This window comes from Bos grunniens, chromosome 2, assembly GCF_055505025.1.
Source record: "Bos grunniens cultivar Pamir isolate PY7600 chromosome 2, Bosgru_T2T1.0, whole genome shotgun sequence".
NCBI classification, from domain to species: domain Eukaryota; kingdom Metazoa; phylum Chordata; class Mammalia; order Artiodactyla; family Bovidae; genus Bos; species Bos grunniens.
The window spans coordinates 12,697,636-12,722,290 of record NC_141166.1 but is presented as its reverse complement, the minus strand read 5'-3'; the positions used below and the strand labels follow the sequence as shown (position 1 = coordinate 12,722,290).

Sequence of the window (24,655 nt, the reverse complement as noted above, 5' to 3'; positions counted from 1 at the left end):
GATGGACTCCTGATGCTGAACACTGACTAACTCCGACCTTGGCCACTTGGTTACCCTGACCTCACACTGACACCCCACTCTACCCACACTCCCAATCACACTCACCGCAGACTGAACCCAGCCCACCTGATATTCATTAGGCCAGAAGGTGCTGACAGCCAGTTCAGCCTGGTGCCACTGACGGCCGTGGGATCCAGTCATATTCCAGACAGCACTGCCCAGGGGACCCCCATTGACACGCACATAAATGCCCAAGGTGCCCGGGCTGTGCCCATCCCGGCTGTACAGGAAGTAGCTGAACTGCACACAGTGGGTGTCATTCTCGCTCAGGCTCTGGAAGATGACATGGGCCCGCTGGCCTGGAGCATGCTGGGAAGCATTGACCACCAAGTAGGAGCCTGGAAAGAGAGGGGGAAGAGGCAGGAGCTGAGAATGTAGGGGAGGACCACGGTCAGGTGGGCACAGAGGAGGAGGCAGAAACAAAGGACTTCATGTGGAGTCAGGGGGCCTGAGTTCTGGTCCCAGTTCTGACTTATGGGATAAGTCCCTCCATTTCCCTGCATCCCTTTCCCAAAGGAAAGGCTTGGAGCAGCAACAAACACACAAATCTGGCTTTGTCAAAACCCTTTATTGCTCCTCACGTCACCCCTAATGACCTCCATCCAAGCTCCTGTTGGTCCGTGTCTTTTCCCACATACTGAGCTGTCCTGGGAGACAGGGACTATGACAGTCATCTTAGGAGTCAAGAGTCTGGCACATGACAGGCCCTCAAAGTCCACCTCTTCTGAAGCCCCCCCCCACCCCTGCATCCCCCTACGGGTGTCTGTCCTGGCACCTGGATCATTAATAAAGTGTGTATCACTCTCCCCACCAGCCTGTGGAGCTCCTCGGGGCTCCACTGTGTTGCCAGCACAGGTCTGCAAGCTGAACGAACATACAGAACAGAGATTGAATGAAAGGACTCTAACTTCCCTTCAGGCCCCCAGCCCCCTGAATCTAAATTCCTGGGATACAATTTCTCTTGATTTCAAACCTGGAGAAAGGCAATCCTGTCCCTTCCCCCAGAGATCCAGGCTACACGCTGGGAAGGGGAGAGGGGGGAGAGGGGCAGAGGGGGAAAAGGGAGCTGGACTCCTCCGGACCTGGCTGAGGGATTATGGCCTCCCCTCTGTGGGGAGAAGGCCCCAGCAGCTGCCAAGAGGGTGCCCGAAGCCACGCAGGGCTGCCTCTTCCCAGGCTTGGCCACCGGCCAACACAAGCTCATTCAGATCCCAAACCACGAGGCTCCCTGCTCCAGGAGGGCTCTCCAGGGACTCCACTGGAGGGAATCGCATTCATCTGCGGGAGCCAGAAGCCTGTGAAGAAGGCAGCTCCTGCATCAGTCCTGGTGGGGTCGTAAACAAAACTCCAGATCCCCATCCCACCCAGGAAGGGATGCATCCCAGCCCCCAGCACAGTCTCTCTTGGCCCACGCCTCCATCCTCTCTCCTCTCCCTGTGAGCAGCTGTGTGTGCATCTCTCTCCCCGTTTCAATCTGACACTTTGTTCTTGCCTCTTCCTCCTGCTCCCTCTGCCTCTCTCTCTTCTTTTCCCTAGTTTTTTCTCACTCTGCATCCCTCCCGCTTCTCTCAGCCACTCCCTTCATCCCCATTGCCCCACCCTCTCTTCTCTCCTGCTCTCTGACTTCAACGATGAATCCCCCCTCCTCCCTTCTCTCTCCACCCCCAGCTCCCTTCCCTAAAATGTGACAGAGACTCCATCCATCTGGCTCACCACTGCATCCCTAGGATCCAGCCCAAGGCCCATACTGCATATGAAATTTCTCATCCCCTTTTCTCACTGGGTCTGTCTCTGGTGGTGTGGGGGAGACAGAGAAGCTGAACCTACACAAAGTGGTCAGGACTGTAAGAGGTGAACTCAAATCAGCCACCTTGGACCTGAAGGCTAACCCATCTCAGGCCAAGGCTGGGCCCTGGGGATATGAAGTCGGCCCACTCAGCATCCCTGCCATGGTGGGCACCTTGACAGCTCACTGTCACCCAGCTCAGACTTTGACACCTGCCAGGACAGAGGTCAAACAAGGAGCTAAGAGTCCTGTGAAGGCAGAGACAAATGACCCATGGAGGGCAGAGTGTGAGCAAACGCACAGAAGCAGGGAGACACCAGAGGGCTCCAGGAGATGAGGCTGGGGTAGGAGGCCAGGCTGCAGAGGTCAGGTCATGGAGGACCTCCCTCCTGCTGGCTTCAAGTCCTGGCCCCACAGTGAGAACCTTTGCTGTCCCTCCCATGCACTCTTGACAGCAGATGTGATATTGGCCATTCTGTGAGCTGACCAACAAAGGTCCTGGCTTCCTACTGTGACAGGGCCAAGGGGAGGGGCCTCAAGCTATCCAGTTCTGGGTTCCCCCAGCAAGCCCATTTGGTTTTCCTACTATGCTATGTCCTCTGATCCAGCCTTTATCAGTAAGAAAGGTGACAATCTGGCCTCCATCCATCTTATCCTCTTCTTAATCCCCAGTTGATTCTTTACCCAATGGCAATTGGTGGATCTTAGTAGTTAGGCCCCTCAAATATCTCCAACAATTGTTTCTAAGCATTCATTGAACAGGCCACCCCTGGGTTATGTACATTACAACACTATAAAATGAATTATTCTGTGCCCCATTTTACATTTAAGGAAACGGAAGCTCAGAGAAGTTAAGTGACTTGCCAGAAACCACACAGCAGGTAAAGTGATGAAGCCAGGATCTGAAGCCCAGGCTTCATGACTCAGTGCACTCGAGGCCATCATCAGGGTAGAAGGCCAGGACTAGGATCTATGCAATTAGTTTCCTGACTCCCAGTCCAGTGTTCATGAAGCCAAATGCTCCTCATCCTGAAATAGGGACTGGACAAGGCAGAAGCTGGGAAAGACCTGGGACTTGTAGGAAGAAAGGGGCAGAGGAAGGGAAGGTTTTACACACATCTAGCCCTCAGGGCGACTGCTCTGTCAGCATCTTGACGTCCTGGGGGACCAGGATTCAGTCACAGGGAGAAGGAAGCCTCCCTGAAGGTGGAGGATTTAGGAAGACTTGGCAGGAGTAAGGAGGATCTGAGCTAAGCTGCCCCAGGAATAGCGGGAGGTGGGCTTTATCCTAGAGTTTACAAGGGTCTTTGAGGACTTGAAAACCTGCGCCCATTTTACAGGTAAGACTACCTGATGTACACCACTGGTCTGAGTCCGGGGACCTCCACATTCACAGTGTCATATGTGTCACTACAGAGCAGATGAGGCCCAGAGAGGTTACGCAATGGACCCAAGGTAACAGAGCCAGTGGGTAGGCGGCCTGGCCCTGGAAGGAGACGAAGGAGGAACGGTGACTGAGGGTATAGGCTCACCGTGGGGCAGGTCCGCAGGCGCCCGGGTGCCGGGGTGGATCCGCACCTGCTCCCACTGGAAGTCGTCGTACTGGGCCTGGCTGTACTCGCAGGGCACCGCTGGGTCACTCGTCTCCTCAAAGGTGCAGCCAGCTGTGAGGGCAGGACCTGCTTAGCCCAGGCTGGAGTGGAGGTGCTGGCCCAAAGGTCTCCTGGGCTACCCTCCAGGTGCCCACATGGTCCCCTCCTACTCAGGCCCACCCTCCTCCCCTCTGTCTCCTCAACCCATCCCCCAACTGCTCCCTCCAACAAAATGCTCCCTCCCCCACCCTCTCCCCCCACCAAGGCCCTCTTTCCATTGTCTCCTCCCCATGCCAAGACCTCCCACATTGCCCACCCCCTCCAGTGGTTCCAAAACCCCCTACAGCTCAACCACGCATTAAAGACCCTCCTCAGCAAAAACTGGTTGTTATTACTCTGTGCGTGTGTGTGTGTGTGTGTGTTTGTCACTCAGTCAAGTCACATGGCTACAGTCCACCAAGTTCCTCTGTTCATGGAATTCTCCATGGCAAGAATACTGGAGTGGTTGCCATTCCCTTCTCCAGGGGGATCGTCCCTACTCAGGGACTGAACCCAGATCTCATGCATTGAAGGCAGAGTCTTTACCATCTGAGCCACCAGGGAAGCACGTTATCATTATTACTATCCTTTAAAGTCTCACGACAACTCATGAGATCAGGACAAGAATTATCCCCATTTTATAGATGAGGAAACTGAGGCCCAAAAAGGCTAAGTGACTCCTTTAAGGTCAATCGGCAGGTCAGTGACAGAGGCGGGGTTTGAACCAAGATCTCCTGACTGATGGTCAGTGTTCAGCATCTTTGCAGAGAGAACAGAGAGTGGGCCCCAGGACTGGCAGAATCGATCACCCTAAGCCAGCCTTGATGGCATCTCCTTAAAAATAACAACAATTGATCATGTGACTTACAACAAGCCCAGCACAATGCTAAATGCTGAGTGTGGAGTCCCGTTTAGGCCTCGGCTTCTGAGTAGGCACCACTACTGCGTTACTTCTACTTGATGAATGAGCTCAAGGGATGCCCACCACCCAAAGTCTCCCAACTGAGGTCTCTGCCTGCAGGAACATGGCAGGCAAAAACACTGTCATGTGAGGTCCAGGCACCAATGACTACAGGAAGCAAATTCCCAAGATTCTGAGCCACTATGCACAGTTTAAATAAGGAGAAGGGGAGGCAGGAAGAGGGGACGGAAATGGATGCTAGTCCTTCGGTTGGTAACGAGGTCCACGTATCTTAGCTGGCTCATCAAAGCCCCGACTTGGATCTAATAAACCTGAGAACACCACTGGTTCAGGAAGTAACTGGTGCTTGCACTCTCCCCTGAGCTGGTGCAGCGGTAAAGAATCCACCTGCCAATGCAGGATGATACAAGAAACTGAGGTTTGATCCCTGAGTCAGGACGATCCCCTGGAGGAGGAAATGGCAACCCACTCCAGTATTCTTGCCTGAAGAATCCCATGGACAGAGGAGCCTGGTGGGCTTGGACTGAGCACATATTGCCACCACTACCGGGGGTAAACTTGGGCATATGAGACCCAGGAAAATGCCTGGATGAGTGGCCAGGAAGCAAACACAAATCATGCCAGGCCCTATCCAGCCACTGGTACTTCTCCCCACTTGACAGACGAGGCAACTGAGGTTTCCAAGGGGTGAAGGAATTTGTTCACAGTATAAGGTGGTAGATAGGTAAGTGGGCTTTGGCATCAGACAGACTTGTGATTGCATCTTGACTCTGCAATGTACTGGTCCTGTGACCATGACCATTGCTCATCTTCAGCTTCCCCATCCACATGGGGGTTTGTTGAGGATTCAATACAGGGGTCCACTTAGCACGATGCCGGCACATGCAAGCACTCAGAAGACAGGAGCTCTGCACCTGAGCCGCCTGAGTAAGAGAAGCAGAATTTGAGCCCATGGTGATCCGAGGCTGAGGTCCACACTCCCCACCAGAAAAACCTTCACTCTGAGAAGGAGCAAATCTGAGCCCCTTCTCAGCCTCGAGGAGAGGAGGGATGAGCAACAGAGAGTAACAGGGATTGAATGCCACATGCCAGGCACAGCGGTGGGCAGCTGCACACATGGCCGGTGGCCTGACTTTCAGGAGGCTCTGCTGTGCCCTCTGCAGCAGGGGACCTCTCCAGGTTGTCACAGACCACGTGAAGCAGCCCCTTGAACTGACCCGCAAAAGCCAGGCATGCACAGGCTCACTGCTGTTGGGAGGGGGGTCTCCCTTTCCTCTTCACGGACCCCATCAGGGTGTAAAATAAAGTGGACACGAGGCTGGCACAGAGTGGATGGCACAAAATAATAAAAGCCTCGCTTCAGAGCTGGGGCGGGACATTGGCTGAGCACTTTGCCTCTTTGCATGAAGAACTCTGGTCAGCACGTGCCCTGTAGCCTATGGAAGGTAGGTTTTAACCCCATCTGTGCTGGGGAGGCCTTGGCTCTCCCCCTAGAAAATGGCCCATAGCACAGCACAGAGAGAAAACAAGGCCAGTAGAGATGGTCAGGGAGGGCTTCCTGGAGGAGGAGACAGCTGACTCCATTCACCCTGAGCTGAGTCTGTGCCTGAGGGTTTCAGTCAAGGCCTCCCTGAGCCAGATGAATTGCAATAAAGGGAACCCCAAGACCTAGTGCTGCTGGGGTTCAGAAGGACCTGGGGTTCTGGTCCTTCCTGTTCCCTCACAAGTAACAAGGCAGCTGTCCCAGACATGTCACCCGTGGCCCTAGGGCGAGCCTGAGAATGCCAGCCCCCTGGCTTCCTCCCATCCATTCTAAGCCAGGCCAGGCCACGTGAGCTGTCAAGACTCCCAGACTAAGTGATCTGGCCAGAGGGACCCACAGACTGTCTGACCTTAGCCAGGGTAACCTTCAGACTGCCTGACCCAGGTCAGTGACACCCAAACAGACAGACCTGAGCCAGTGGCCCCATCCAGATGACCACCAGACCATCTGACTTCGACCAGACTGACTGACCTCAGACCAACTGACCACAGCCAGAGTGACCCCTGACCGCTATCAAATAATTCCAGCAACTGACCCCACCAGGCTGACTGACCCCAGCTGACTGTCACCACTCAGAGCATCCCCTTCCAGAGGCAGAAGGATTCCTCTCCCTGACCCATGTCCATCCCCAGTCCTGAGTTTCTGGGCCAGGCCCATTCCAGCCACGGTCCTTAGAGGGTAACAAATCTGGGGCCAGGCTCTCCATGGAGAGCCCCACCCTGACCTGGTCCCCAGCTCACCCTGGGATGGGAACAATCTGCCCTCCCAGATCCTGGGAAAAGCCCCCATCACCTCCAGTCTGGATGGCTCAGGAGCTGTAAGTCCCAAAGCCAGGTCCCCGCCTCTGCTAGAGACCCAGCTCCTGCTGGGGGCCCCCAGCCCAGAGGGAAGAAAATAGATTAGACTTTGCATTAAGAGCAAGAATGGTCAGGAAATCCCTCCCAGCTCCATCGACCCAGACTTGGGCCCAGACATGCACACACACATCAATGCCACCATGAGGGCTGCCACCTGCCACCAGGACCTGCCGTGCCACTATCCCTCAAAGTAACTCACAAGGTAGGTACTATGATTATTCCCATTTTACAGATGGACACCAAGGCACAAGGAGGTGGAGGTGGCTTGCCCAAGGCCACATCTTAAGTCCGAGAAGCTGGGATTTAAGCCATCTATCTTCATTCAAGAAGACTGGCCACATGTGCCAATTCAGTTCCAGTCACAGGACATCCATCCACTGACAATACAAAGCAGGCCCCGGGTTGGCACCAGTAAAGGCACATGGATGCTTAAGACTCTGCTCTGCCTTCAAGGACTTCCTAGTTAGAGTGAGGTGAGGGAACAAGACAAAACAGAGAAGAGTCAAGGCCACGGTGGTGGGGATGGGGAGGTGGTCAGCGGAGGAAGGTAGGTGCAGGGGGAAGGTTTCCTGGAGGTGGGTGCATCTGAGCAGAGCCTGGAAGGATGGGTGTCACTGTGGCCAGCAGAGATGGAGAGAGGCGTTTGAGGCAAAGGGACCAGCAGGAGCAAGGGAAAGTAGTGGGTAACACAGTTCATCCAGGACACAGAGAGGAGCCCAGACTGGCCAAAGCAATGGGAGATGAGACTGGTGGGCAGGAGGCTGAGGCCAGATCTAGGAGAGCCGAGTGCCAGAGCGAGAGGTCCGGCCTCGTTCTGAGTTGGGAAGACACAATTCGTATTGGAGCAGAGAAGCTCCTGGATTCAGATGAGGCAGGTGATACATCCTATCAGCCAGCGGTCCTCAACCTTTTTGGGACCGGGGACCAGTTTCATGGAAGACAATTTTTCTACAGACAGGGCAGGAGGGTGGGGGCAGCGATGGTTTTGCGAGAATTCGAGCACATTTTGTTCATTGTGCACTTTATTTCTATTCTTATTACATCAGCTCCACCTCAGATCATCAGGCACCAGATCCCGGAGGTTGGGGACCCCTGCTATAAGCCATGAGGAGGGCAGGGGGCTTCTCCAGAGGACACTATAGGGTCAGAAGTGGGATAAGTTATCAAGGGGTCTGGAACCAGATGTCAGAAACCAGTGAGGAAGGGACCTCAAATGCCCATCCTGGACACAAACAGCACACGTTCCAAGCACACCGACAGAGATGCACAATGCACACACGAGTGCATGCACACACACACACACATGCTCAAATGTTCACACTCTCTTCCCCCAGCCTCATCCACGCTTTGGGGACAGAGTCTCAGCTGGGGACAGGGAGAAAACCAGACCCTTCTGCGGGTACAGCATCTCTGCCAGGGCCTCCCTGAGAGGGTGGGCTGAATCAACCCAGGACCCCCAACAGCTCCCCCAGCCTCAGCTCAAACTGGCCCAGCTACATTCCTCAGCTAATCTCCCCAATCTGGCAGGCGGTTGCCTGAGCAACCGTCAGCCACAATTTGGGAAGGGAGGATGATGGTTTGTCCACATCCGGCTGGGCTCTGGATGAGGTGATGTAAGGGGCAAAGCAACCTCTGCAAGAGGAACCAGAGTGTAGGAGGGGGTCTCCACCCCTCCATATGCATGTATTTCCACGCACAGATGTGTGCGTGTGTGTGTGCATGCACACACGTGCACATGCCAGTGAGAGTGATGGCCTGGTGCTGACTTGTGAGCACTCGACTGGGAGGCAGGAGGCCTGGGTCGAATTCCCGCTGAGCCTCTAACTCCCTGTGTGACCTTGGGCAAGTGGCTTGCCCTCTCTGAAGCTCCACTTGCTCACCTATGAAATGAGAATGAAGATCTCGGTGACTTCTAAGGCTGCTCCACCTCTAGAATTCTGATCCCATTTGTGTGAGCATGCATGTGGGTAAGAATAACTTGAGGGCAGAGAGATGCTAGGGGGACAGGTATGTGAGGTGAGCACAGGTCTCAAAGTGTGCGTCTCCCAGGCAGCGCGCTGTGAAGCTGTGGGCATGTAGGCATCTGTTTACATGCGGGGGTACGGTCAGCAGCAAGTGTGTACCTAAGGGGAGGCGAGTGTACGCGGTGGGTAGAGGAGAATGGTGCATGTGTGTGCGTGTGCGCCTGTGCGTGTGGGCACCACAAACATGGAAGCTCCAGACTTCCTCCCCACCAGACAGGGAATGGTGCTCTGTGCCAACTACGGCTGCCAGCCAGCATCAGTGTTTTCCAAAGACCCTAGGTAAACAGAGTCTGTTTGCAATGAGATTTTTGTTCCCTTTGGTTTGTCAATAGAACATTCAGTTCCCAAGGGATGGCCCCAGGAGAAACAAAACTCCTCCCGACGGATTACAAATTTAGGGGCTGGCCTCATACCCTACCCCCGGCATAGCCCCAACCCTGGCCTGGGGAACTCAGATACAACCCCAAGGATAACACTGGCTCATGTCATCATCTGAAGCCACACCCCCTTTCTAGGTAGCCCAACACCACCCTAGAACCAACACAGACTCACCCTTGGACGTTCCTGCCCAACCTAGCCCCATCCCACATTCTCCACCCCAACAATAGCTCCATCTCAGGCCTGTCTAACCTCCGCCTCCTCCCTTCTTGAGGTCTCTTTTGCCTTTGAACACCATCCCCAAGCCCTGTGTATAGGAAAATACCAACCAAGGCTGGACTTACTGACGGCACAATCCCAGCTGGTTCCTTTCTGTCCATTTTTAATTGAAGGATAACTGCTTTACAAACTCGTGTTGGTTTCTGCTGTACAACAACGTGAATCAGCCATAAGTATATATATTACATACGTATTACATATGTATGTATACATCATATGTATTAATACATGCCCTCCCACTTGAATGTGCCTCCCACCCCCATCCCACCCCTCTAGGTCGTCACAGAGCACCGGGCTGAGCCCCCTGTGTTATACAGCAACTTCCCGCTAGCTACCAATTTTACACGCGGTGGTTTATGTATTTCAGTGTTACTCTCTCAGGTCGTTCCACCCTTTCCTTCCTCCACTGTGACCACAAGTCCATCCTCCACATCTGTGTCTCTATTCCTGCCCTGAGGATGGGTTCATCAGGACCATTTTTCTAGATTCCATATATATACATTAATATGAGATATTTATTTTTCTCTTTCTGACTTACTTCACTCTGTATAACTGGCTCTAGATTCATCCACCCCAGTTCAACTGACTCAAATTTGTTCCTTGTTATGGCTGACTAATATCTCATTGGAAAAGACCCTGGGAAAGATCGAAGGCAGGAGGAGAAGGGGAAAACAGAGGATGAGATGGTTGGATGGCATCACTGACTCAATGGACATGAGCTTGAGTAAGCTCCAGGAATTGGGGATGGACAGGGATGCCTGGCATGCTGCAGTCCATGGGGTCACAGAGTCAGACACGATTGAGCGACTGAACTGAATATTCCATTCATATAAATACCACAACTTCTTCTGATCCTGACCAACCCTACCCAGACTCAAAGACCATGATTCCAGTCCAGAAACCTGGCCCAGCCCACTTCACTGCTCTCCTGGCCCAGATCAATACAGCCAGACATTAGCTAGGGCTCCCTGGCGCTGCTCCCCAGAGCCCTAAATAACTGATGATCAATTAATCAAGGGCAGGGCTGGCAGCAATATGCTCACTTTCTAATCACACAGCATTCAGCAGAGCTGCAACCAAGAAGATTACCCAGGGCCAGGCCACAGGGTGAGAAAGCTGAGCTTTACCCTCTACAGGAGCCAATACAGAACCCAACAGTGCCAGCATCCTTCCAGCTCTACTCAGAAGAGAAGGAAGTCAGCTACAGCAGAGGAAACTTCAGCCAGACCTACTCCCCAACTCCTGGATCAAAAGCACAGTAAGCCCCAAAATTAACAGCAGGGCTGCCATATTGTTAATAAGGGGAAAAAATAAAAGACACTTGCTCCTTGAAAGAAAAACTATGACCAAACTAGACAGCATATTAAAAGCAGAGACATTACTTTGCCAACAAAGATCCATCTAGTCAAAGCTATGGTTTTCCCAGTAGTCATGTATGGATGTGAGAGTTGGACTATAAAGAAAGCTGAGCACTGAAGAATTGATGCTTTTGAACTATGGTTTTGGAGAAGACTCTTGAGAGTCCCTTGGACTGCAAGGAGATCCAACCAGTGAATCCTAAAGGAAATAGGTCCTGAATATTCATTGGAAGGACTGAGGTTGAAGCTGAAACTCCAATGCTTTGGCCACCTGATGTGAAGAACTGACTCATTGGAAAAGACCCTGATGCTGGGAAAGATTGAAAGCGGGAGGAGAAGGAGATGAGAGAGGATGGATGGCATCAATGACTTGAGGGATATGAGTTTGAGTAAGCTCCGGGAGTTGGTGATGGACAGGGAAGCCTGGCTGCAGTCAATGGGGTCACAAACAGTAGGACACGACTGAGCAACTGAACTGAACTTAAGGGGAAGACACGGGGCAAGGCTGGACTCCAGAGGCAAAGGGCTGAAGGGAGGGCTGTTCTGTGCAGAGGTTCAGTGGGCAAAGAGTCCATGGACCCTGGTAGTACAGACAGCCTGTGTCACATAAAACCACAGTGCAGTCCAGTGCTTAAGACCCCGCACTTCATATGCAGGGGATGTGGGTTCGATCCCTGGTCAGAGAACTAAGACCCCACATGCCACATGGCATGGCCAAAATATTTTAAAATAATTTTTTTAAGTGCAGAGTAGAGAAGCAGAGGGCTATGCATGAACATGTGCAGTGCAAAGACCTGGATTTCCAATGGTCCCATGGAGAGAGAGGGCTACGTGACCCCAGTGTCGGGGTGCAGTGCAGCAGTTCCACACTGCACAGAGGCGGAATGCTGTTACACAATGCACGGGAACAGAGCCAGGGTGCACAGACCTCACACGGCACCAGACACAGCACAGCAGGACGGGTCGGTGCCATGACGCACCGGAGAGGTGCCCCATCCATCGTGGCCATGACCCAGAGCTGCTCGGAGGCACAGTGCACCAGTGAGCAATTAGGGGTACACTGGGCTGGCACTGGGCACCAAGGGATAGGTGTATAGAAGAACACCAAGGGGGCCCACCCAAGCTTCACTAGGCTTGGCACATATTGGCGCTCCATGAATCCTCACCGAAAGGATGTCTAGAGGAGGCAGGCTTAACACACAGATATTTGGCAAAGAGAAGGACATTGTGCAGTGCAGAAGGAACTGCCGGTGCTCCACATAGTCCCAAGGAGCACAGAAAGTGTAGACTCGAGAGCAGGGCGAGAAAGTGGCACCGAAATGGAATGTCGTGAAGACACCAGGTGAAACAGGGAATTCGGTGCAAACGCTCTGGATCTTGAAATCCTAGAGCGCCCGAACAGGTGAACAGGTACAGTGCAAGGCAGAGGCCCCGGACAGTGAAGGTGTGCAGGGCACAGGTGCATCGCCAGGTGCTTGCAAAGGTAATGCAGGTAAAAATCCACACCAGTCCAGAGCCCTACAAAGTGGCCTCAAGCTGCAGTTTAGCTCCCAATTTCTCAGGCAGCGTGCAGTGGGAGCCAGAGGAAACCTGCAGTGAAGCCGCTTGAAGCAAAGACATTGCTCATCTGGGGCTGCCTACAGAATCCCGGGAAGGACACCGGCTGACACCTCATGGCTCTACAGGGAAAGGCCGAAATTACACAGGGGCGGTGTTAGAGCGGCAGTGGTGCAGGCTGCAGGGCCAGGCCAGGAGAAGGCGCACCTCTGGGGCAGCGCAGTGGAGCAATGGGACAGAAGTGCTGCGCCGGCAAGGGATGCTGTCCCGGGACAGCAGGATGGGGGACCGCAGACAGGCTGCTCCCGCCCATCCCCGATGCAGTGCAGATGCCCACGGCGACCATGCAGCGCCTACAGAGGCCACGTGACGCAGATGCAGCATCGTGGTAGCATGCCATCTGTTGGCACAGCACAGGGGTGCATTGTCAGAGACCATGCCCGATTCCAGGAGAGTCCACAAGCCCGACACAACACCGTCATCTGATGGTCACGCAGCACAGAAGACACAGAAGAGAGCCACAAAGACACAAAAGGCAGCACAACGACAGGACACAGCACAACGGGACATTGCAGACGGAGTGAACAGACACGCACAAAAGTCCACACAGTCAGTGCAGCGTGGAAACGAACAGAGTGCAGCATGCAGCGTAAGGCTGAGATGCAGAGCAGTGCATGGATGAAATCCAGTGGCCTCGCCTTGAGGGGATGGGTCCAGGAGCCCTGGAGAGCACACAGCCAGAGCAATCCAGGGCCGTGATGCAGGGCAGTTCTTAGCATGAGGTCAAGAGGTGGCACACACCTCCCATGGTGCTCTGGACAGCAGGGGAGCCCAGAAAACCCTTGCGTCTACAGCTCTGCCAGGCTGGGTTGACCACCCTACAGGTTGGGGGCTGAGTCCCCATCCACCCTGTGGGCTTCCCCCTCTCGCATCTCCCATCCCCAGCACCTTCCACCCCAGTGACTCTCCAAGGGCACAGGATGAAGCCACCGCCACCCACAGGGCGGGCAGCCAGAACTGAGCACATGGTCCAGGTATTTCTATCTGAGCAGGGCCCCAGCGCGCTGGCAGGCGAACAATGAATTCAGATTCTGCTGAAAAGCTTTTGGACAATTAAAGCACATCCCCTGGCCCCCAGCCCAGGGCTGGGCAGTGTGGGGCAGGAGGAGAGAGAGACAGAGAGGGACACCTATTGGACTCGGCCCTGGTACCGAGTGGGTGGGAAGTGGATGAACAGGGAGGGAAGTGGGCAAAAGGCTTCCCAGACCCACTGAACCTGGATGGCCCCTCCAGCAGCCCCATCACCCCTCCCAAGCCTGGATTTGATCAGAAGCCAAGAACAAGCTTTTCTGAGCACACAGGATGCTGTAACACATACACACACACTTAATAACAGTTTAGCACACGCAGGGCTTATCACATGCCAGAACCTGTTCTAAACTATACACGTACGTGTATAAAATACATCCTCACTACAGTCCCATGCAGTATGTTCCATTATCATCTCTCCTCTCACAGATGAGAACACTAAAGGGTCAGAGAGGTCAAGCAACTCGCCCAAGGGCTACGTGGCTAGCAGTGGGAGAGCCAGGATCGGAACCTAGATGGTGTGGTTCCCAAGCCACACTTCACCACTACACTCTAGGTACGCGCACGCACACACACACACACACACACACACACATCCTGAGCAATGTATGGCCCACCCTCTCAGTTGAGACCCCCCATCCTGTCCAAATAGGGTTCTCATACTTTCCAGTTGTCACCTTTTGTCCCTCAGCTGTCCCATTTCCCCTTCTAGCCACCCCCCATCTATTCCCCCACCCTCAGTTGTCCCCCCAACACCACCTGTCCCCTCATTCCCAGCTGTCCCCATCCCCCCCAGTATAGCTTTATTGCAGGTTATGTCCCATCCCCCCTCATGGTTCCCCACCCCACAGCTGTCATTCCATCCCTGGCTGTGATCTTGCCCATCAAATATCTCAACATGCCTTCCCAATTTCCCTCTCCCAATCCTTCCTCCCCTCTACTACGCGTGCACACGTGCGTGCTCAGTAGTCTCAGTCGTGTCCGACTCTTTGTGACCCCATGGACTGTAGCCCACCAGGCTCCTCTGTCCATGGAATTCTCCAGGCAAGAATACTGGAGTGGGTTGCCATGATCCAAGAATACTGGAGTGGGCTGCCAGGGGATCTTCCTGGCCCAGGGATAGAACCCGCATCTCCTGCGTCTTCTGCATCGCAGGCGGATTCTTCACCACTGACCCAGCCCTTCCTCCCAGCCTAGTGGGGAAGGAGATAGGAAATGCTGCAGCCCACTGAATCACGTGCACTGTGGGAGAAACCTGGTCAACCGTGCCAGAAAGGGTCTGAGAAGGCTTCCCTGGGGAAGCGACATCAGAGCTGGACTCTGAAAGCTGAGCAAGAAGGCAGGCTTCTAGGAACTGAGGCGGGTGGGAAGGGCATTCTTGGCAGAAGCCACAGCATGTGCAAAGGTAGAGAGGTGTGAAAGAGCCTGGCGGGTTCTGGGATCAACACTGGCCTGGTGAGCCTGGAGCCAAAAGCGGACAGGGAGGAGTGGGGTCAGGGGAGGAGAGCTATAAACACAGAGGAGTCATGGAGAGCAGGGACTGGGTCATACACGGTCTTCTCTGCCACCTCAGGCTTTGGCCCCTGGGCGTTGGAGAGCCTTCAGCTTACAGCAAGGGAGTGGCAGCATCCTATGTCTGCCTGAGAGGCCATTCAGATCCCGGGATGGTGGAAGCAGGCAGACGGCAGAACAGAGACCAAGGAGGGGGCCACTACAATGGTCCAGGCAGGGAATGAACAGGCTGCAGAGAAGGGGGCGTGGATTCAGCAAAGCCTTCTTCAGTGGCCACAGAGTGACAGTCCAGCCACTTGGTGAGGTGTCCAGGCCTCACTAAAGATGCTGTAGGCCTTGCACCTCTAGACCAGCACTGTCCATGGAGTTTTTTGCAGTGATGGAGATGCTCTTGACCAATACGCAGCCTGACCAATATAATAGTTACTAGCAAGAGGCGACTCTTGAGGACTCAAAATCTGGGTGGTGAGACTGAGGGACTGAATGTTTATTTAAATTAAAATCTAATAGCCAGGGACTTGCCCAGTGGTTCAGTGGTTGAGAATCTGCCTTCCAGTGCAGAGGATGTGGGTTCGATCCATGCTTGGGGAATTATGATTTCACATGCCTGGAGCAACTAGAGAATCAGCGCAAGGCAACTGGAAAGAACCCCGCGAGCCACGAAACAAAGATCCAGTGTAGACAAAAAATTAGTAATCGAATAGCCACCTGTGAAGGAGTAGCCGCCAAACTGGAGAGTACACGTAGAGAACAATTCCACCATTCGATAAAGTTCTAGTGACTATCTATTAAGAAGCAGAACCACAGGGGCTTCCTCCAGAGGGCCCTGGCGCTGGGGACTGTCTGAAAATCAGGAGGCCAGCCCCCTGGAAGGCAGCATCACAGGCTGGGTTGGCACAGGCCCAGGCCCTGGTCCACAGTGCAGCAGAACCACAAGGACATTCCCCACCCAAACATGCACACCCCTTTCCTGGAGATGCAGACACCTAAATATACACCTCGACACACTGACCACGGAGCACCTTACAGCCAAGCCCACCAACACCTGGATACTCCAACACAGGCGCACCCCATTGCTGGATACATAGATACCCCAGACCGAGACACATTGGTACCCACACCCAGGCATCTGGGCAGCCCCACAGCTGGGCACAAGGCAGCTACAGTCCCCCACACCCATTAACCTGAGGACTCCCAGCCACCGGCGTACACCCACCTCCAGATCCAGAGACACTGAGATATTCTTATGTTGACACATCCCGATCCTCCCACATCCGGGTCCTGGGACACCTATGCCCAGATCCTGAGATGTCACCCACCCAAAGAGCTCTGCACCCAAACTCCAGGGATCTAACACATGGATACCTGGACACCCAGCATCAGGCTCCCCGGGATCAGAGCAGCTGGGTGACTCCTGACTCGGAATTCAGATCCTGCCACACAGGGTGAACAGATGGCTAGACCACCCCCCCCCCACCTCCGAGAAGCCATACATGTGTCCTGTGCCCCAGGCTACAATCATACAATCACAGACACACACACACACACACCATTCTAAGGGTCCAGATGTCAGGGTGACACCTGCACACACCTCCCCCGGCCCCCCGCCGAACCCCACCTGCAGGGTCACCACAGGAGCAGCACTCCCCAATTCCTGGGTTCAGGGGCAGCCAGGACAGAGGCTGAGAGGAGGACAGAGGACTAAGGGAACCCCACCCTCCCCCCACAGGGCCCTCCCCCTCCTCCCCAGACCAGACGCTCACTCAGAGTGACGGTTGGGACTCTGATGCCTCTCACCAACTGCCGAGCCTCCAGGACAAAGAGCTGAGACCAGGGGTGACACCAAGCCCTGCTAGCTGCTGGGGGGCGAGGGTGGTTGTGGGAGAGGGGGTGGCGGACAGCAGCGGGGGGGCGGGGGACTCGCAGGCAGAGAGATGACCTCTCCAACTCCCAGTTCCCAGATGACACTCTCTGTGTGGCCTTTGCATACAATACCATCCCCCCCCAGCAGAATTTTCCAGATTCCTGGAGGGAAACCTACTTCTTCAATCTCTACTTTCAGTGGAGTCGGTGCGCCCCCATCTGGCATCTCCAGCTCAGAACTTGACCCCCTGGACATCACTCATTCTTTCCTGCCTGGTGTATTTATTCAGCAGGAGTGGGCCAGGCCTCGTACCTGGCAGTTAAGATTCAAAAGTGAGCTAAACACCCAGTCCCTGTCCCCACTGAGCTCATGGTCTCTAAGGGAGAAAAGAGCAATAAACTGTAATTACAATAATTACAGTGCTGTGAAAAAATCCAATCAACACCCCCCTCCTCCCTTCTTGGACTAGAAGAGGGAGTAACCAAGGAAGGCTTCAGAGAGGAGGTGATGTCTAAGCTGAAACCTGAAGGAGGAGCGGGAGTTCACACAGTGAGGAGGTGGAGTTAGAGAGCTCTGGGGAGAAGACACAGCTTGTCCAGAGACCCAGAGAGAAGACGGAGGGCAGTGGGCATTTACTGGGTGTTGGGAGGTGGGTTAAACTGGTCAGAGCACAGGATGCAAGGCAAAGAGCACAAAGCGGATGGGACTGGAGAGGCAGGCAGGGGTCAGAGCAGGCAAGAGGACCTGGGGAAGAGATTTAACTGGTAGGTAATGGGGTGAGCTTTCAAAGGGTTTCAAACCAGGATTTCAAATGCATTTTAGGAAGATCCCTGATACTAAGGAGGGAGGAGTGGAAGGAAGAGGCTGGAGCCTGCCTGCACAGGAAAGATGGGTAAGGATGGCGAGAAGGGGACAGATGAGAGAGATCCTGAGATGGCATGAGGGTCAGGTGCATCAGGATACAGGAGAACAGCTTGGAGGAGGGAAGGGTGTTGAAAGAAAAAGGAGGGCACAAGGCTCCCTCAACAACTCTAGCTAACCCAGTCCTGCATGACCTGCCACCCCCCACCCTGGTCTGGTTTAGCTGAAGAAAGCAGGGCAGGATGGCGGCCCACCTGGAACAAGCAGGGCATCCACCCTGGGTTTTCCCTGGCACCAGAGCTGGGCAGGAGGCTGCCCAGGAGCTCAGCACCCCCCACTCTGGCCACTATCACGTCTTCCTGCTGAGTCCCTCCCCCATCCCAGGGAGAAGGGCCAGCTGCCCAGACAAGCCTTTATTGCCCAACCTGAAACCACTGGGCAGCCTCTCCCTCATTCCTGCTGTCCACAGCGCCAGCAACCAAAAGGACAAAATGAGCTAGAACGCAACGGAATAAATTACTGCCAGATTTGCATGGCTCAGAGACATCACCACCCACCCTTTGCGGGGAGGGGGGACTCAGGAGGCCCTTTCAGGGAGCTGGGCTGACTCAAACCAGTTCGGGGACGCGGGGAGATCACATCCCTTCTACTCAGGGCTTCTGAATGAAGCTCAACAGTAATAGCTACAGGTGTCAGGAACTGTGGAAGAGAAGTGACTTGCCCAAGGACACAAGGACAGCAAATGGCAGAGGCAAATTTGAACCCAGGTCCCCCTGGCTGCAAATCACAACCTCTGGGGCTCTGTAGCCATCCTCAAAACCGTCTTTTGTTCCTTGGCACTCACAGACAGAGGCTTTCTTTACAATCTACCAAGTACCATACACCTTTATCATGAAGCCCATGGGACAGAGCAGAAAACCGGGGCCCCAGGAATGGAAGCAACTGGCTCAAGATCTCAGTCCCCAACCTCAGCCGTGGGTAGTCCCTCCTGTTAGAAGAGGGCGGAGGGTGGGGGGGGGGGCACATCTGAGGGTTCTCAGAATCAAGGTGATGGAGGTAGGGATGGGAGAGCATGTAGTACCTCGGTTTGATCTCAGAGTGGGGGAGGGGGCAAAGTCGCTGCAGGACAGGGGTAAGTGTTGGGGGAAGATAAGGAGGGAGGTCGCCTTAGGGGTCCTCTCCGGCGCTCAGGGGTCAAAGCTAAAGCTGTGCGCGACGGCCTGGGGCCGCAGGGTCCGGCTGACCTCAGAGTCAGTGGCAGGAGAGGCTGCCGGCGCCCTGGGAGCTCCGCCCGAGAGGCCGGAGCGGGCGGCAGGGCAGCAAATGCGATCGGGAGAGGCCAGTTCTCGGAGACCGGCGGCCTGAAGGAGGCTCCCTGGGGCCGAGGTGGCTCTGCCTGTGTCTAGGCTCGGAAACCCGTCTGGGGCGTCTCCCCGTTACTCGGGTGCCCCGGGTACCAGACTGGAGCCGCCCAACCAGAGGGCGCGGGGATGCTGAGGCCGCCGGGAGGGCACAGGCCACCCCCGCCACAGAAGGGCCATCAGAAGCAACTCCGCAGGAGAGGGCCCCCAGTGTGGCATCCCAGGCCTCCGGGTAGGATGGGGGGTGGGGGAGGCGGGGACAGACACATGAACACACACAGCCGCCGCCGACACACGGTCCACAGCACACACGGACACACAGCCACAGCTCTGGATACACACATTCAGAAACGCGATCACACGTACAACTTCACACACACACACACACAACACACCTCCAAAAGACTCCACTCTCCGAAACACACTGAGAGAGACAGCGCGGTCACACGGCACCTAGAAGCACCGAGACACACGCTCACACGCGTACACTCACACCCCACCAGCCCGGAGGCCGTACAAAGTTGCGGAGTCGACGGAGGAGGGGGGTGTCCCAGGAGACCCCGGCGTCCGCGGCGCCTCCAGCGCGCAACCGGAGGGGGCGCCGTCCGGCCGCCCAGAGCCAGGCCCGGCCCACCCGGACGCACCCCCACCCCGCCCCGCCGCCTGGGTGCAGCCGCGGCCCGGTCCCCGCACGATCGCCCGGCCGCACGGCCCTCCCCTCCCGCCGGCCCCGGCGCGCCCCGCAGCCCCCCGCGGCCGCCCCCACCCCGCGCTGGGCCCTCCGGGCCCGGGCCCCGGCGCCCCGCAGACCCGGCGCCGTCTCGGATCCGCCACCAGCCAACGCCGCGCTGAACTTGCGAAACAACAAACAGCCCGACATGTCGGAGTCGGCGGCCGCCGGGCCCCCATCCCTCGCTGCCAAGCCTCAGGCCCGGCCCGACCGGGGAGGCAACGGGGCGCCGCCAGGACAACTTGTTCCGGGGCCCGCGCGCCCCACGCGCACACCCGAGGGACACACACACAACACAACCTGCACCGCCCCCTCGGGCGGCCCCGGCCCGGGGCACACACTCGAGCCGTGGCCCAGGCGAGGACCACACTCGCAACATTCCTGGACACGCAGCCAGCTTGCACGAACACACTCACATCCGCTCCAGACACGCTCCTACACACGCATTCCCGGCACACTCGGCATTCACTGGGACCCACGCAGCCCCCGGCGGAGCACACCGCCGGCCCCAGACACACGTACACATCGCGCACACGGCGCGCGGACACACTCGTTCCGGACCCGTTCCCACGCCTTCACACACGTACACGGATCTCACAAGCACACACATCGCACACACGTCCTCTGCTCCCCACGCGGGCAGAATCCACAGAGCACTCTTTGCCACACGCAGAACAAAAACACACAAGCCATTCTCGGACATACAACAAACAACACTCCAGGCTAGGGTACACACAAATGCCCAAAAATGCAACACATCAGCAGAGGCAACTCCTGCCACACAACCGAACTCGGATGGACACACAACAGACATACAATCCTACTTGGCCCAACACACACACTACACAGAGGCAGACACGACACTCGGCGCACACCCCATGCCTTTATGCACACAACATTCACCCCAACATACTCGTGGACACACAACACACACAGCACCTTTTCTTGCACATCCCTCAGGACACATTCGCAGGCACACAACCCCCTGAGCACACGATCGCACATACAACACTCAAGACACCGGGAGCAAGCTCGCCACGTCCGGTCATCCAACACTCCCACTTTCTTTCGAGATACGCCACCGGCGCCAGGGCTCGGCGGGGCAAACTGGGTCCGACCGACGCGCGCTTACCTGCCGGAGTCTCGGTCTCGGGTGCGCAGAGCTGGAAGGTGAGCGCCAGGAAGAGAGCCTGGGCGCGGGCCATGGTGCGCCGCCGCCTGCCCCGGGGCCCGGCGCGGGGGGGCGCCGCCGCCGGAGCCCGAGCCGAGCCCGAGGCGAGCCAGAGCCGGAGCGAAGCGGCGCGGCGCCGAGCGGGACTGGCGCCGAGTCCAGAGCGGGAGCCCAAGCAAGCGGGTCGCTGACGTCAGGCTCGGCCGCGCGTTCCTCGGTCTCGAGGTGCCCCCTACTGGCAGCCGCGCGCTCCCCTGCCCAGTCCGGTCGCCGGCGGCCCTGACGCGCCCCGCCCCCACTCCCGGCCCCGTGCCTGGCGGTCCCGGGCTGGGCCTGGATTCCCAGCCGCCTCACCCGCACCGACGTGCTTAGGTGAGCAGATCCACTCCTCTGCTCATTGCTCGCGCCTAGCTCGCACACAGCTCTCCGGGACAGAGACCCAGGGACACAGAGCCTCTCAGTCCTACCCAATACTTGAATCCCCTCTACCTCGATCCCTTTCAGTGCGCATCCACACTTATCTCCAAGGACAGGGAGCTCATCACCTACCAAAGGCAGGTGATGGGGTCTTGGAAACGCTAGCTTTGAGTTGTTCGTAGTATTCCTTTCAGTTCAGTTCAGTTCAGTCGCTTAATCGTGTCCAGCTCTTTGCAACCTCATGGACTGCAGCACGTCAGGCTTCCCTGTCCTTCACCAACTCCCGGAGCTTGCTCAATCTCATGTCCATCGAGCCGGTGATGCCATCCAACCCTCTCATCCTCTGTGGTCTCCCTCTCCTCCTGCCTTCAATCTTTCCCCGCATCAGGGTCTTCTCAAATGAGTCAGTTCTTCATATCAGGTGGCCAAAGTATTGGAGTTTCGGCTTCAGCATCAGTCCTTCCAATGAATATTTAGGACTGATTTCCTTTAGGATGGACTTGTTGGACCTCCTTGCAGTCCAAGGGACTCTCAAGAGTCTTCTCCAACACCACAGTTCAAAAGTATCAATTCTTCAGCGCTCAGCTTTCTTTATAGTCCAACTCTCACATCCAGACATGACTACTGGAAAAACCATGCTTTGACTAGATGGACTTTTGTTGGCCTTTATCAGCCTTTCAATGTCCATGGGATCTGTAGTGATGTCCCCCCTTTCATTTCTGATGTTAGTAATCTGTGTCCTTTCTCTTCTTTTCCTAGTCTGGCTAGAGACTTATCAATTTATTAATCTTTTCAAAGAAGCAGCTTTTGGTTTGGTTGATTTTTTTCTATTGATTTCCTGTTTTTCATTTCACTGATTTCAGCTCTAATTTTTATTATTTTCCTGCTTCCCTGGCATTCGATTTGCTCTTCTTTTTCTAGTTTCTTAAGGCAGAACTTTAGATGATTAATTGCAGATCTTTTTCCTTTTCTCACATATGCATTCAGTGCTATAAATTTCCCTCTATGCACTGCTTACCCAGCATCCCACAAATTTTGATAAGCTGTGTTTTCATTTTCATTTAGTTTTCATTTATAAATATGTCAAAAAATTTAAATTCCTCTTGAGATTTCTTTGACCCATGTGTTATTTAGAAGTACATTATTTAATCTCCAAGTGTTTGGGGATTTTTCAACTCTCTGTTATCATTTCTAGTTTAATTCCACTATGATCTAAGTGAAATCACTGTATGATTCTTTTCTTTCAAATTTGTTGTGTTTTATGGTCCAGTAGGTGGTCTATCTTGGTAAAAATTCATGTGATCTTGGGAAGACTGTGTGCTCTGCTGTTGTTGGATGAAGTAGTCTTTATTTATTTAGTTGCGGCATGTGGGATCTAGTTCCCTGACCAGAGATCAGACCCTGGCCACCTGCACTGGGAAGTCAGAGTCTTAGCCCCCAGACCATCAGGAAAGTCCCAGAAGTAGTTTTTAGATGACCTTTATCTTTAGTTGATTGATGGTGTTGTGGAGTTTAATTATGTCTTCCCTGAGTTTCTGCCTGCTGGACATGTTTATTTCTGAGAGAGAGCTGTTGAAGTCTCCAGCTGTAATAATGAATTCAGCTATTTCTCCTTGCTTTGCTGGCTGGCTTTTAAAAAGTTCTTTCTCTTCATGCCATGAAATCTACCCCCCTCACTGACTCTCACTGATTCTAGTCTATCTCTGGGCTACACAGGTTAAATCCATTTGGGCCTCTGCCCAGTATAAACCCTTGTACAATGACTACAAACTAGTTGTCCATTTCTACAGAAGACCAGGTGCCTTCTGTTTGTTTCACCTATATGGATTCATTTAATCCCTACCACTATTTTTCCCATGACATAGTTGAGAAAATTAAGGTACAGAGAGAGAGAGTGACTTTTCCGAGAACATGTGTAGTATGCAGCAGCTCCGAGACTTGAATCAAAAACATCTGGCTTGAAATGAATAGAAGCTGAGGTCTGTCTCCATATGGAGCAAATCAACAAACACTAGATACCAATTTATCTGTTCAACAGTTGCTCTAAGCCAAAGTGAAGGTATAAGATAGATAAAAATCCCTACCCTCATAGAGCTTATATTCCAATGGAAAGACAAGAACAATATACAACCAAAAAAAAAACAAATTCTCTGGTGTGTGAGACAGTAGTATACTGGAGAAATGGGGGAGATGGGACCTCCCTGGTGGTCCAGTGATTAAGAATCCACCTGCCAATACAAGAGACAAGGGTTCATTCCCTAGTCCAGGAAGATCCCACATGCCAAGGAGCAACTAAGTCTGTGTACCACAACTGCGGAGACTGCGTGCTGCAACTACTGTAGACCAAGCACCTAGGGCCTGTGCTCTGCAACAAGAGAAGCCTCTGCGATCAGAAGCCGGTGCACCACGATGAAGAGTAAGCCGCCGCTCACTGCAACTAGAGAAAGCACATGTGCATCAACGAAGACCCAGCACAGCCATCAGTAGATAAATAAAAGAAGGAAATGGAGAGAAACTGTAAGGGAGAGGGGACTGTTGCTGTTTTAAATGGAGCACCTACTCTTGTGGCATATTCATTGTGTGTCTGCAGCTTTAGAACACGAGCTCCCTAAGGGCAAGGACTCTGTCTTATATCCCACTGCTTGGTATCTGGCCTATATTCAGCACTCAAGAAATATTGAATGGATGAACGAATGCAGACATGGTTCTTGCCTTCATGAAGCTTACATTTTCCCGGGAGAGACAAACAACAAACACACAGAGAAAAGACAGAAAGGACCATCCAGAAAAGGAAACTCAAGGAGAAAAATCTGATAAAAAAGAAGAAGCAACAAGGGATGCTGCCTTTTGCAGAGGACGGTTACAGAAGCCCCATGGCAGGAGTTTACCGCTGGTCCCATTTTGAGGGGATGTGGAAACTGAGAAAAGCAGAAAAGTTTTTTGGGTGTCTCAGAGAGCATAAGACACTTGCCCAAGGTCACACAGCTAATAATGGTGGGTCCAGAGCTCAGACCTAGATCAGACTGATTCCACAGCCCTCTTTGTGCAGAGGAAGACTATGGGCAGAGACTGAGCTGGAAGGAGAAAAGGACACACGTAACAGATGGACAGATGAAAAGAGAACATTCTGGTCCACTTGAAAAAGACCATAGGCTTCTCTAATCCTTGAGAGAAGAAGGAAGGGAAACGGAAAGTCTTGGCCTGAAGTGACTAAATCTAGGGAAAAGGAGATGGTACCACCGACAGGCTCAGGCC

General features: G+C 54.2%; 1 protein-coding gene across 4 annotated transcripts in view; it reads right to left on the bottom strand.

Moving 5' to 3' along the window:
* The window catches only part of PTPRU (protein tyrosine phosphatase receptor type U), an 88,597-nt gene extending 67,398 nt beyond the window's left edge, over positions 1 to 21,199 (bottom strand). For 2 of the 4 annotated variants that reach the window (XM_086365373.1, XM_086365391.1), the window contains exons 1-3: positions 20,945 to 21,141; positions 3,379 to 3,510; positions 127 to 398 (exon numbers count right to left, since the gene is read on the bottom strand). In XM_086365373.1, the coding sequence (XP_086221499.1) occupies positions 127 to 398; positions 3,379 to 3,510; positions 20,945 to 21,017 (477 nt within the window). In that variant the 5' untranslated portion in view covers positions 21,018 to 21,141. Of the gene's footprint in view, positions 1 to 126; positions 399 to 3,378; positions 3,511 to 20,944 lie in introns of all 4 variants that reach the window. The other 2 variants (XM_086365383.1, XM_086365376.1) reach the window with 2 other exon arrangements.
* Positions 21,200 to 24,655: the final 3,456 nt, after the last annotated feature.